This window comes from Nicotiana tabacum, chromosome 19 (genome assembly GCF_000715075.1).
Source record: "Nicotiana tabacum cultivar K326 chromosome 19, ASM71507v2, whole genome shotgun sequence".
NCBI lineage: Eukaryota > Viridiplantae > Streptophyta > Magnoliopsida > Solanales > Solanaceae > Nicotiana > Nicotiana tabacum.
The window spans coordinates 46,311,736-46,325,649 of NC_134098.1; the positions used below are offsets into that span (position 1 = coordinate 46,311,736).

At 35.2% G+C, this 13,914-nt stretch overlaps 1 protein-coding gene across 1 annotated transcript; it reads left to right on the forward strand.

Annotated features, from left to right (window-relative positions):
- The first annotated feature begins 1,687 nt into the window (after nt 1-1,687).
- Nucleotides 1,688-3,968, forward strand: LOC142173461 (uncharacterized). The gene is made up of 6 exons (XM_075239056.1): nt 1,688-2,544; nt 2,630-2,944; nt 3,024-3,129; nt 3,219-3,314; nt 3,399-3,662; nt 3,780-3,968. Exons 1-6 carry the CDS (start codon nt 1,688-1,690, stop codon nt 3,966-3,968), a joined length of 1,827 nt encoding a protein of 608 aa, XP_075095157.1.
- Nucleotides 3,969-13,914: the final 9,946 nt, after the last annotated feature.

Below are 13,914 nucleotides of genomic sequence, written 5' to 3' on the forward strand. Positions count from 1 at the left end.
TGTGGCCATTGGAAAATTGTGATATGAATTGATTTTATTATGTTGTCGTGTTAATTTCCCGTGTAAATTGTTGTGTTGTGTGAGTTATTATTTTGGGGAGATAAGGGTGGCATTTCACCATTGATATTATGTATAAGAGTGGCATTTCACTGTTGTTGTATTTGTTAGAATATTGTCTGGGCGGAGCAATAAGGGTGGCTATAGGAGTGATAAGGGTGGCTATTGATATTGTCTGGGCGAAGCGATAATGGTGGATATAGGAGCGATAAGGGTGGCTATTGTCAGGGACGATATGTGATGATGTGGGGTTGTGGTGTTGATGATTTTCATGTGATGTTGTGATTTTCTTGTGTTTATTTTTATACATTATGCAATTTGATTTGTTGTTGGTAAATTGATAATAATCTGATTTATGTTGAAATTGAGAGCCTGGGGCTATGGCCAGGCGGATTATAAAATGAAATATGGGCACGAGGTGCCGTGAGTAAATAATGAGGATATATGGCACGTGAATTATCCGTGCAGTTGAGATATGAAATGTGGGAACGGGGTGTTGTGATGAAATGATAATGATATTTAGCATGTGAGTTGTCCGTGCAATTGTGATATGAAATGAGGGCACGAGGTGCCGGAGAAATATGATGATTTAATTATGGGCACGAGGTGCCGTAGAAATATGAAAAATGTGCTGAGACCCGTGTTTACGAAAAATATGAAAATGGGTCGAGACCCGTATTTTTATAATTTTAAAATGAGGTGTCACATGGTGACTTTTAATTGAAAGAATTATATTCAAAATATTTATTTGGAAGGATTTTTATTCAAAAAGAATTATATGAAAGAATTGTATTTGAAAGATATTTATTTAAGGAAATTATATTTGAAAAAGAGTTTTATTCGTAAGAATTATGTGTGAAAGATAGTTAATTGAAAAACTTGATTTAACTGGGTGTAAATGTATTTATCAATTGTTGAGCGATATTAATGATGATTTTATTATTTTACTGTGCACATCACTGGTTGTTTTATCCTGCCCTTATTATTATTTATTTCCTATTATTTTGTATATTATATTGCACAGGTTATTAGACTAGTGAGTGTTTTGACTGTACCTCGTCTCTACTCCATTGAGGTTAGTCTTGATACTTACTGGGTACCGACCGTGGTGTACTTATACTACACTTCTGCACATTTTTATGCAGAGCCAGGTATTGGAGACATCGGACTTGAGCAGAGTTAAAGCGGGATCGTAAGGATTCAAGGTAGAGCTGCTTAGTCGTCGCAATCCCTTGGAGTCTTTTTATTTCATTGTACTGTTAATTTGTAATCAAACAGTATTGTATATTCGGTTCTCGTGATCATTCCATGTATTCAGTTAGAGTTCGTGACTCAGTACTGCCAGTCTTGGGAGGTTGTATATTGTAATTATTTTCGCTGTTAGTTTCAAAAAATAAATATAGCTTCAAAATATAATTAAAATCGGCTTACCTAGTCTTAGAGACTAGGTGCCATCACGACGCCTGAGGTGGGATTTTGGGTCGTGACAGCAGCTCTCATGTGGACTATAAATAATTTTCCAGCATATGGTACTCCCTCTGGATGGTGCACTTATGGTCGGTTTGCATGCCCTTCATGTAACATAAACACTCAATCTAGAAGGCTCACACATGACAGAAAGTTTTATTACATGGGGCATCGACGCTTCTTGAAGTCGGGACACAAATATCGGAATGATGCAAAATTGTTTGATGGGACTAAAGAAACAAGACCTGCACCTTGTCCAGTATTTGGGTCACTAGTGTTGAATCAAGTTAAAGATATAAAATTTACTCTCGGCCAGTCGAGTGAAGGGGTAAGTGGAGTGATGAAAAACACATGGAAAAAGAGGAGTATTTTTTTCGATCTTCCTTATTGGAAGTTTAACTTGGTGCACCATAATATTTATGCGATGCACATAGAAAAGAATGTGTGTGATAACTTAATTTATACATTATTGGGTCTTGGTAAAAGGTCTAAAGACAACTTAGAAGCTCGATTGGACTTGAAAGAGATGAAAATAAGACCAAGTTTATGGCCTCAATATCGAGCTAGTGGGAAAGCATATCTTCCTCCTACTTTTTTCACAATGTCTCAGAATAAAAAGGAGTTGTTTTATGAAGTACTACAAAATGCCAAGTTTCAAGATGGCTATGCGTCTAATATCTCACGTTGCATTCGCAAACGGAATATATCTGGGCTAAAAACTCATGATTGTCATGTTATAATACAAGAACTTCTTCCTCTTGCCTTGCGGAGATCAGTAGATAAAAGAGTTAGTTCCATTTTAATTGAACTATGCTCATTCTTTCGTGTTTTGTGTAGCAAAGAACTAAAACTAGAAGAGTTAAAGTTACTTGAAGAAAAAATTTCAGAAACATTGTCTACTATGGAGAAACTTTTCCTCCCAGGATTCTTTACTATTATGGTACATTTGGTAATTCACTTGGCAATTGAGGCTAAACTTGTGGTGCCAGTACATTATCGCTGGATGCACCCAATTGAGAGGTATCAAGAATATCACTGAATATTTATTATATATCCTTAGTTGTTAAATCTTATATCAAACTAATACTATTATTTTATTTCATAGGTATTTGGGTACTTTAAAATCATATGTTCGTAATTGTGCATGTCCAGAAGGTTCAATAGTAGAAGCATGCATAGCAAATGAGTGTATGGCATTTTGCTCACGATATTTGAAGGGTGGAGATTCAAGGTCTTATTGTTCAAGAAAATGCGGTGATGAAATTGAGCATGAGACTAGTAAAGAAGAATGTCTTTTTCCAACTGTTGGTGAGTCGTACGGTGGAGTAGATGTATTTGAGTTGGATGAGAAAACATGGTTGCAAGCACATCGACATGTACTTTTCAATTGCGAGTCAAAAGTAGTTGAGAATTATAAAAAGTAAGCGTTATATCTATTATTTATTATATGTATATTACTTATTTGATAAAAAATTAAATATATGCAAGTTACATAATAGGAAACATATTGCTGAAATCAAGAGATCACATCGTAAACGTTGTTTGACACAACATCAACTTGATCGTGTGCATTTCAATACATTTCACGAGTGGTTCAAGGAGAAAGTAAGTAGTAGGACTAAGTCATTAGTTATGTTGAATTATTGTCCTTGTACATATATTCACATTTATAGTTGTATCTTTTATTTGGTTAGGTAAAGGAGTTAGAAGCCACATCTAACATCTTAAAGGATGTTAAAGTCCTTGCGCAAGGGCCGAGTTACATTGCAAAAAGATTTAATGCATTCGATGTAAATAATGGGTATCGGTTTCGAACGAAGCAAAGTTAAGAATTTAAGGTGACACAAAATAGTGGTGTTATGGTCGTTTCAAAGACTGAAAATTATGCAAGTACAAGTAACAATGCTCCAAAGTCTGCAAATATCACATATTATGGAAGATTGAATGATATTGTGGAGTTAAACTACTACGAAGAATTTAAGGTTGTCTTATTTAAGTGTGATTGGGTTGATGTAACCAAAGGTAGAGGAGTTAAGGAAGATGACTTGGGTTTCACACTTGTGAATTTCTCACGCCTAGCAGACTCTGGCGATCGAGAACGTCATGAGCCCTTTATTTTTGAAGAACAAGCTCAACAAGTAATATTTGTACAAAATCCTCAAGATCATGAATGGTTTGTCCCTAGGTTAATTAAACCTCGAGATATTTTTAATATGGGAGAGGAAAATAGTTTATAGTTTGACTTATCAATGCAGAGTGATGCCACTGACTTGGCTCTCTTAGAAAATGCTCGTGTTCCAGAGGATGAGTATAATGATTGGGTAAGAAGTGGTGTCGATGGGATAGTAATTGATACAAGCATACATTCTCAAGCTTCTCTAAATGATGGTGAAGCTAATGTTGAGAGAGAAAATGGCATTGAAAATGAATGTGATTCTGAATAAGATAGTTAGAACTTATAGAGTATTTTTCTTGCAAGTGTTATTTAAGAACTTCTAGGGATTCTTTTCATGCAGAAATTTGAATAAATATACTTTTTGCTTTCACTTTGAAGCATTTTATAGAAGATGCATGTTAGTCAGCTATGGATTTTTCATGTTTGTATTGGTTGATTTTTGGTTGAATTGAGTGAATTCTTTGTGCTTTCTTTTAGTTATATTTTGTTGATTGTAGCCCTTGTACTGCAATATGCTAAGGTGTTATTATAATTGGACAATAGTTTTTGTTGGTGCATCAATTCCTTTTATCTCTTGAACTATCTTTGTCGCAAGGCTTTGTTTGTATGCACGAATTTCTATTCATTAATTTTTCACAGCTTGAGATGAGGACGATGATTCCTCCTATTTTGCGTGTGACCTGTTGATTGATTGGAGTTAATCTGGTACTAGTATAACTTAATGCAGCTAGATAGTTTCTTTATTTTGAAAAAAAGAAGGATGCAAACTAGAGGTTGCAACCGACTGGTAGTTGAACAAGATGAAGATGAAGATGTGAGACCCTATATTGAGCACTTGATGGATGGTCAAAACTACTCCAGAGCCCAGCCATATATTGAGCAGTTGATGGATAGTCAGAACTACTCTGACGCCCAAGCACGTAATGGTCAATCTAATGAGTTGAATAGTTCTGATGGTGGCACTGAGATTCAACATGATGAAGATTCAGGTAATGCTTCTATAGTATTGCAATCTGATTATGTATAACATTAGATGATAGCTTTCATTTGCTAGTATGTGTGAATTTGGCTGAGTTTGTTCTTAACTAAAACAGTTGCTAATGCTTCAGTGGACTACTTTGGCCTTGGTGAACCTTCTGTTAGTTAAGATCTATGTTAGTTAAAAGCTTTGTTAGTTGTGGACTACTTTGTTGGGTAAAAGGGCCAACTCTCATGCGAAAGATAGGCTCACACACTACATGTAAATGAGTAAGGTTCTGTTAGATGTGTCTGCATCTTTTGGTTGTGTTACAAATTGTGAAACTAACACAACTTCATTATTAGGATCATGTGCTTGACTCCTTTCATATGATGATTCTTGATTTCCTACAACCTTAACTTCAGTTCCAATATGAGCACTTTATTGTAATTCCTTGACATTGTTGTGATATTTATAGTAATACTCCTGCTTTGGTAGTCTCTTTCAACAGCTTAATGTTAAAGTATCTGGAGTTAGAATTCTTGAAGTCACCACATTATTCAGATTTTTTTCATTCTAGGTAATTCAGAAGCAAAAAAAGTTTGTGGGCCTACTTTACTAAAAGATATTTGGAAACTTCCGTCGGGGAAGACAATTGATGTGTCGTTTAATAATCGTAACCAAGATATTGGGAAAGAGGGTCGACAACTTGCTAACTTTCTAGGAATTATTGCCAGAACTCCAGAACTAACACCTCTACATATAGATGATTGGAGAAATTTTGACAACGAGGAAAAGAAGAAATTGGTGGATTTTGTGAGGGTATGAAAAAGTTATTATTATTATTATTATTATTATTATTATTATTATTATTATTATTATTATTATTATTATTATTATTATTTTGTGAAAAGATACAAAGATGTTATCTTCTAAATGTTGGCTTTTATTTTTTCAGAAGAAGTTCTCTATCCCAAAACGTGGAAAAGCGTGGGTCTTAAAGTCACTAGGAAAGAAATAGAAAGATTACAAGTGCGAGTTAAAGGGTGAGTATACGCTAAAATATAAGACTAAAGACGCATTACTAAAAAAATAGACCAAGTCGCATACCGAGAGACCAATGGAGTGGTCTTGTCTCTTATTGGCTTTCTGATAAAGCTAAGATATGAACTTCGAAAATTCTCCTAGTATGCTCATTTTCATAGCGTTTTTATTTTAGTTATGCTCAATTTTTATTTATGATTTATAAGATATAGTTTTAATATTTCAATGACGGAGACGTACCCAAGCAAATAAAAATAATAGGGCCAAGCAAACGATGCCTCACACAGGAGGATCCAAAAGTATTTTTACCTTGATGAATGAGCAGGTAAACTTGTGAAAATTACAAACTATAATATCTTAAACCTTTTTTTGTCACGCATATCTGATATCATTTTTATTATATTAGGCTGTAAATGGGATTGAGCCTACACGAGCAGAAATTTTCTTATTAACTTATAAAAAAACGTAAGGATGGTAGGCCACTGGATGATGATTCCGTCAAGACAATCGTAAGATTTATTCTTTCTTTTATTTTGTTGGTTTGATGACTCCGTCAAATAATGTGCATTTTTTCCTGATCATGAATTCCAAAATTGATTTATTGTGTATTCTATGGTCAAGAAATGATAAATGAAAGGATGAGCAATAGTGAGAGATCAACTGAGTAGCCTCCTCATAGTGTTGCTTGGGAAGGCGATGTGTATTCTCAGGTGTTGGGAAATGAAAAAAGTGGGTATGTTCATGATTTAGGATTTGATCCAACTCCTTCTGTTCTATGGGGTAGTAGGTCTTCCTTAGGAAATATTATTGTAGATGATTCTTCTAATGAGGTTATACAAAGGTTAGAACAAAATATAATCGAGTTAAAGGAGAAACAAAATGAAGAAATGAATATGATGAAACAAAATCAGGAGATGATGCAATCAAAATTACTCCAAATGAGACAACTCATGCGCAAATATGCTCCCGATGCATCTATGCCTCAAAGTAGCAATGGCACCTCAGGTGAACAAGTAACTCCATTTCATAAGCTTTAGAACTTTTTAATGAAATTCTAATCATATAAAAGTATTATTATCTAACATGTTAATATTTATTAGATCCCTGATGCCAATAGTGGACATGAACGAGTACCACAAACATCAAGGATGCCTAGTATTGCTGAAAATGCTCAACCTTCTCATGATACTACTCATCTTTGTCCTTCGTCGCCATTGTTTGAGTTTTTCTCCTTTGATTTTTATTAATTTTTTTTTTGTATTTAGGCTTACCTTGGATGCTTCTTGCTTTTATATTTCCCTCACTTTTGTTGATGTCGCAAAGGTTGTGAGGATTTTTAGAAGTACAAGACACACTAGCATGTGTTGAACATTTCGATTATAGCCTGCCTAGGAGTTTCCTTCTTGTAAACAAGGAAAGAAAGTAGTAGACAAATTTAAATATATTAGCTATGTGTCATTTAAGTTTTTCTTTTTTGATAGGTTTTTAGTTCTATGTCCTGCACTTTTGCGCATAGTTGGCCTTACACTGTTTGCTCCAAAATTCGTGTGACCTCCAGTTGCAAATCGATGAAGTTTTTGCATGAGACCAAACCCAGGATATTGAATTAATGAAATGCATTGGGTTCTTACTCCACACTCCTCCCATTATACCCATCTTTTGTCTCCAAAGTCCAGTACCTCGTGAGATTTCCACGCTCAAAATTCTGGGCAGCCATCTCTTGTGTTTCAAATCTTGTGATGCACCTGTTGTGGCTGAAATGCCTGTTGTTTGTACCATAATATCCAACACATTCGAGTACTGGATCTTCAGCATTTCGTTCCTATGTGTGAGGGCCAAGGCAAGGCTGTCCAGTTCCAGTTTCTCCTTTTCAAACCTTGATTCCAAGCTTGATTTGTTCATATCTTCCTTCCAGTTGTGCTGCATCGTTAAGTCATTCTGAATATTCTTAGAATGCATTCGATAAATTTCCATGTCACTGCATTTTATCTTTACTGCTGCATGACTCTTGATGATCCCACACCATTGTAGCATTGTTTCCACCAGTGATAACCCATAACTGCTCGATGTAATCCACGTGATCTATACTTGTGCCTATGTTTAAACTCCTTTCAATGGAATGATCACACAATGCTAGTAGCACACATTGAACCTCTGTTAAAACATAGGGCTTGAAAATAGTATCTTTTCCTGCAAAAAGGAAAACATTGTTAAGTAAAAACAAGTGTCTCCATATTCTCCTCCAGTAGGACTTGAATATGAAGACAATAGCTTCCTCATCCTTTCTTCATTCTCCAAGTTCTGATAATTCCCATCCAAATTATCTCCTTCCACCCTTCATCCGTAAATAGGGGCATTGCAACTTATCACTATTGACCATCCTTTTCCCTTGTACCTCCATTTGCGCAAAATTATTAGCCTCACAATTCCAATTATCCAATGCATAGTTAGCTAAATAGTTCGCCACTTTGTTGCCTTCTCGCATGATATGTGTTACATTTCTATGACAACACCTCATGATCTCCTTGTTCTCCTCCACCTACGCATTTACTGACCAAGGTGCATCCCATGTACCATCAATCACCTTCTTCATCATTAATGAATCTATTTGCATTGAGATGTGGGTGTAACCATGCATTGAGTTCATTTGGTCAGTAACTATTTCTGTATCTCCGCTTCTCTGATAAACGATGATGCTACGCCTAGCATCAGGTACTTGGGCTAATAATTCAGCTGAATCACAACCAGACCATGTCTTGTTGTAAATTGTTGTCTTAACTGGGATTGTCTTGGTTTATGCTTCTGGCTTGTGCATACAAATTTGTATTTTTCCTTCCAAATACTAGGGACCGAATGTCATCTTAATTGTCTGATGTAACTGCAGTGCCAAAATGTTAGATGGTTGGCACGTGCAAGTTCTTTGAACATTGCATTTAAACCTGTTAGTTGAGCATTCCTTTCTCTCAAGCTTACTATCTATTCAGCTTCATTGAGCATTACTTCCTGCTCCCTTAATTCATCTTTGAGTGCTGGTGATCTCGATGTATTCATTGAATTGAATCAGTGAGTTGAGTCTAGCTTCTTGATTGAATTCTGGTATGAATTGAGTGTTGGTTCGACTATCTGCTGCTAAGAAGATTGTTGGATTGAAGAATCAAACTGTTTTTAATAAGCTTCAGTAGGTAGTTGTTGAAGTTTGGGTTCAGAACAAAAGTTTGATCAGCTGAGTTCAGGCTTCTTAATTCTTCAGCAATTTATTTCTTAATTTGCACCACTGCAGTATCTTAGTAAAGTGTGGACTGTTTTGAGTTGGAAAATGAAATCTCCAAGTGTTTGAACTAAGTTTGGCTACCAGCTGTGCACCAGTCTTATACCAGGCCTTTGATTGAATGAACTTATAGCAGAAGAACTCCCTAGTGCCCCCAACCAGTACCTTGTTTCCATGCTTGTTTCCCATAACACCTTAGTATACTTCAGTGTAGGTGTATAATTATAACGACCCGACTTGTCATTTTAAGAATGTATGCCTCGTTCAGTGACTAAAGGTCATGAGCAGTTTCGTACTATGCATTATGACCCACGGGTGTGGTCGAGTTCGGTTTTCGGAAGATGTGGAATTAAATTGAAAGAACAATTCTTATTTAGAAGCTTAAATGAAAAGAATTGACCGGAGAGTTTGACTTTTGAGAAAACGACACCGAAATAGAATTTCGATGATGCCAATAGCTTCGTATGATGATTTTGGACTTAGGCGTATGTTCGGATTTGGATTTGGAAGTTCGTAGGACAATTTGACGTATTTTGGCGAAAGTTGAAAAATAGAAGATTTTTGAAAGTTCGACCGAAGGTTGAATTTTTTATAACGAGATCGGATTTTGATTCTGAAAATTTGAATAACTTTGTTATATCATTTATGACTCGTGTGCAAAATTTGAAGTCATTCCGGACTCATTTGATACGTTTCGGCACGAGTTTTATAAATTGAAAAATGCGAAACTCACAAGTCCGAATCGAGGTGTGAATTGTAATTTCGATGTTGTTTGACGTGATTTGAAACCCCCGAGTAAGTCTATATTATATTTAGGTACTTTTTGGTATATTCGAACGGGGTCCCGAGTACCCCGAGTGTGATTCGGATCTATATCATAGCAAGGTATCAAATGAGGGTGAGTAGAGAGGCAAGAAATGGAAAATAAAACAACTGGGAGTGTGCTAGAGTCAGTGCAACGCGCGGATTGTGGCACACCAGCCCTCTCATCAACTTTGAAAACCAGTGCATTATAGCGGTTTGGCACTGGACCTGTCATGCTACCGCCTGAAGCTTTTCTTTTAAGTACTCATTTCGGGGGTTCATTTCCCCCATTTCACTTGGACGAATTTTGAATCTCTTCTCCACTCTCTCAAGACCACCAACTCCTCTCTTATTCAAGGTAAGCAATCCCCATTATCTTGGTATGAAATTCCATCATTTCTATACTAGTATTGATGGAATCTACACATAAAATACTTAGATCTTCAAGAAATTTCTTCGAGAACTCAAAGGAGGGTTTTGCAAGATTTTTTCCAAAACGGTAATCCTACACCCTTAGACTTACATGTACGGATTATTATGGGAATATGAGTACGAATTAAGTATTGGAACTCATGGTATGGTGATTGGAAGCCATAAATTCCCAATTTAAATACATAACCATGGTAAATATTGAAATATGATTAATTGATGTAATTTTGTTGATTGGGTGTAGATGAATGGTCACGCATGTGATGATTGAAAGTTATAAATTGTTAGTAAATGGTGGTAGTTGGATGAACTAATTTCACGGTTAAGAGATGTAGAGATTTATGCACTCTAGGTGTTTGATAAAATACCTAAATGGCTTAAAACCTAGAAATTTTACTAATATTGGGCCAATCGAATTATGTTGATGTAGATGGAATTTGTAAGAGTAGTTGGAGGTTTTAATATCACTAAAGAGCTAAATCAAGAAAGCTCGGTTTGTAGCAATTTTGCCGAAGGATTTGCAAGGAAATATTCATCTGGATTCGAGCCATTCGGAGTGGGATAATCGTGGAAAAAGGCTTACCAGTGGATTGAGTTGCTTGGGGTAAGTATCTTACCTAACCTTGAGTGGGAGAATTACCCCTTAGGCATCGAGTCTTATGTGCCATTTATGAAATGTGAAAAGCCGTGTACGCGAGGTGACGAGTACATACTCAGGCTTATATGTGCAAATTTTATTGGGTTTAAGTCTTAGGAATTATTGTGTAGTAAATTGAATAATTGTTGGCATTTATTAAATCATCTATTTGCCATGTCTCAATCCTTGTTTGTTGAATTTGTTTTTATATGATAATTTGATGTGATTGTTACTTAAATATTTATGTAAATTCCGTGAGTTTGGTGATTTGATATTTTCTGAAAATAATTATATTATGAATTTTTCATCTGCAAATAATTAATAAAATAAGTTTAAACCGAGGCATTATATAATTATCAAGAATTTGGATTAATGAAGGTGTTGCCCTATACTGAGTACTTTCCATCTCTATTGTTATTTTGAGGTATTATACTCATTGTGTGGAGCCTTGGGCTATTTATTGTGAAATTAATTGACTTTGTTATATCTTTGGAATTGGTTGTGGCGGCCATTGGGCAAATTGTGATATGAATTGATTTTGTTATGTTGCCGTAAAAATATTCCGTGTAAATTGTTGTGTTATTTGAGTTATTATTTTGATGATATAAGGGTGACATTTCATTGTTGATATTATGTGGGTATAAGGGTGGCATTTCACTGTTGTTATGTGTGTTGGGATATTGTCTGGGCGGAGCGATAAGGATGGCTATAGAAGAGATAAGGGTGGCTATAGGGAGCGATAAGGGTGGCTATTGATATTGTCAGGGCGGAGGGATAAGGGAGGCTATTATAGGAGTGATAAGGGTGGCTATAGGAGAGATAAGGGTGGCTATTGTCAGGGATGATATGTGATGATGTAGGTTATTGCGTTGGTAATTTTCATGTGATGTTGTGATTTTCCTTGTGTTTATTTTTATACCTCGTGCAATTTGTCTTGTTGTTGGTAAATTGATAATAGTCTGATCTATGTTGAAATTAGGAGCTTGTGATTATTGCCAGGCGGATTATGAAATGAAATGTGGGAAGGAGGTGTCGTGAGAAAATAATGATGATATTGGCACGTGAACTGTCTGTGCGGTTGTGATATGAAATGTGAGCATGAGGTGCCGTGAGTAAATAATGATGATATTGGTACGTGAATTATCCGTGTAGTTGTGATATGAAATGTGGGCACGAGGTGCCGTGGTTAGATGATGATGATATTTGGAACATGAGTTGTCCGTGCGATTTTGATAGAGAAATTGGCATGAGGTGCCGTGGAAATATGAAAGTGGGCTGATACCCGTATTTTATGATTTTTAAATGCTGTGTCACAGGGTGACTTTTATTCGAAAGAGATTTATTTGAAAGAATTTTATTTGAAAGATATTTAATTGAAGGAATTATATTTGAAAGAAATTTGAAAGAGATTTATTTGAAAGTATTATATCCTGAATATTTCTATTTGAAAAATATATAGGCGAAAGATTTATATTGGAAGGACTTGATTAATTGGTTGCACTTGCATTTATTATTTATTGTGCAATATTTATGGTGTTCTTGTCGCCCTACTGTGTATATCACTGGTTGATTATTGTTGCCATCATTGTTATTTGTTTCCTATTATTTTTTGTATACTATATTGCACAGGTTATTAGACTAGTGAGTGTCTTGGTTGTATCTCGTCACTATTCTACTGAGGTTAGTCTTGATACTTACTGGGTACCGACTATGGTGTACTCATACTACACTTCTGCACATTTTTGTGCAGAGCCAAGTATTGAAGATATCGGACTCAGACAGAGTTAGAGTGGGATCGCAAGGATTCAAGGTAGAGTTGCTTGGTCGTCACAGTTCCTTAGAGTCTTTCCATTTTATTGTACTGTTAATTATTATTCATACAGTATTGAGTATTCGATCCTTGAGATTATTTCATGTATTCAGTTAGAGTTCGTGACTCAGTATTACCAGTCTTGGGAGGTTTTTCATATTTGTTTCCGCTGTTGGTTTTGGCACCTGTATTGAATTAAAAAAAAAAAAGGCTTGAAATGTAATTGTAATCGGCTTACCTAGTCTTAGAGACTAAGTGCCATCACGACGCATGTGGTGGAATTTTTGGGTCGTGACAATATTGTTCCATCATGTTAAATAAATCTGGCCACCTATGAGGGATGTTCTGAATACCTGGCTTCCTTAATTTGATGAGAGACTGCATAGTGGAGGAAATCTGATAAATGACCTTGTTGACAGTCGCTTTAAGTTTACTTTATTTTTCCTTTTTCCCTATTTGTTCTAATCAATTTGATTGAAATGTTCATATTTTAGCTTAGTTGTTTTTGTTTATAGATGTTAGGTGAGGGAGTTGGCTAATCTAACAGTGATGGAATCTTCAAGATGTTTTTTCACATTATACTTTATCTTTTGACATAATTATTTTATAATTTCAGGTCATACCGTATGATGTTGGATAATTTAGCGGGTGAAATATTTTAAAATAAAAAAAAGTTGCGGAAATCATTTGAAGACCATCATTCGTCTGGATTAATTATATAATGATATTAGCTATTTAGTCTAAACAATATATTTTTATGTTTTAAGTTACTGTGATATTAATGTTTTTGATTAGTACTTCCTTTTGTTTGTTAAGATTAATGAGATATATTATGTTTTTTTGAATTAATATTAATATATTTATTATTTGAGTCATATTCTATACGAATGTAGTTACTACTATTAATTGTGGCTAAACTATTTATAATTGATGTAAAACAATTGTCATTAAAGATTTTGACTTTTAGCAGCAATTTAGTTAAACATATTAGCCATTAGAATGGAAGCTAAAAGGGCAAACTAAGATGTTTTCAGAAGGGATACTATGGCCATTTTAATTGCCACAAAATAATTGTCATTAAAGATGCGAACTTTTAGTGAAAATTATTTTTAATTTAGCGGCTATAAAAAATAGATGCTAAAGAAGTATAATTAGCCGTTTGGATTGGATTTAGTAGCCATTATAATTGCCACAAACAATTGCCCTTAAAGAACAAATTTTTAGCGGCAATTATTTTGAATGTAGCGGCTATAATAATGGACGC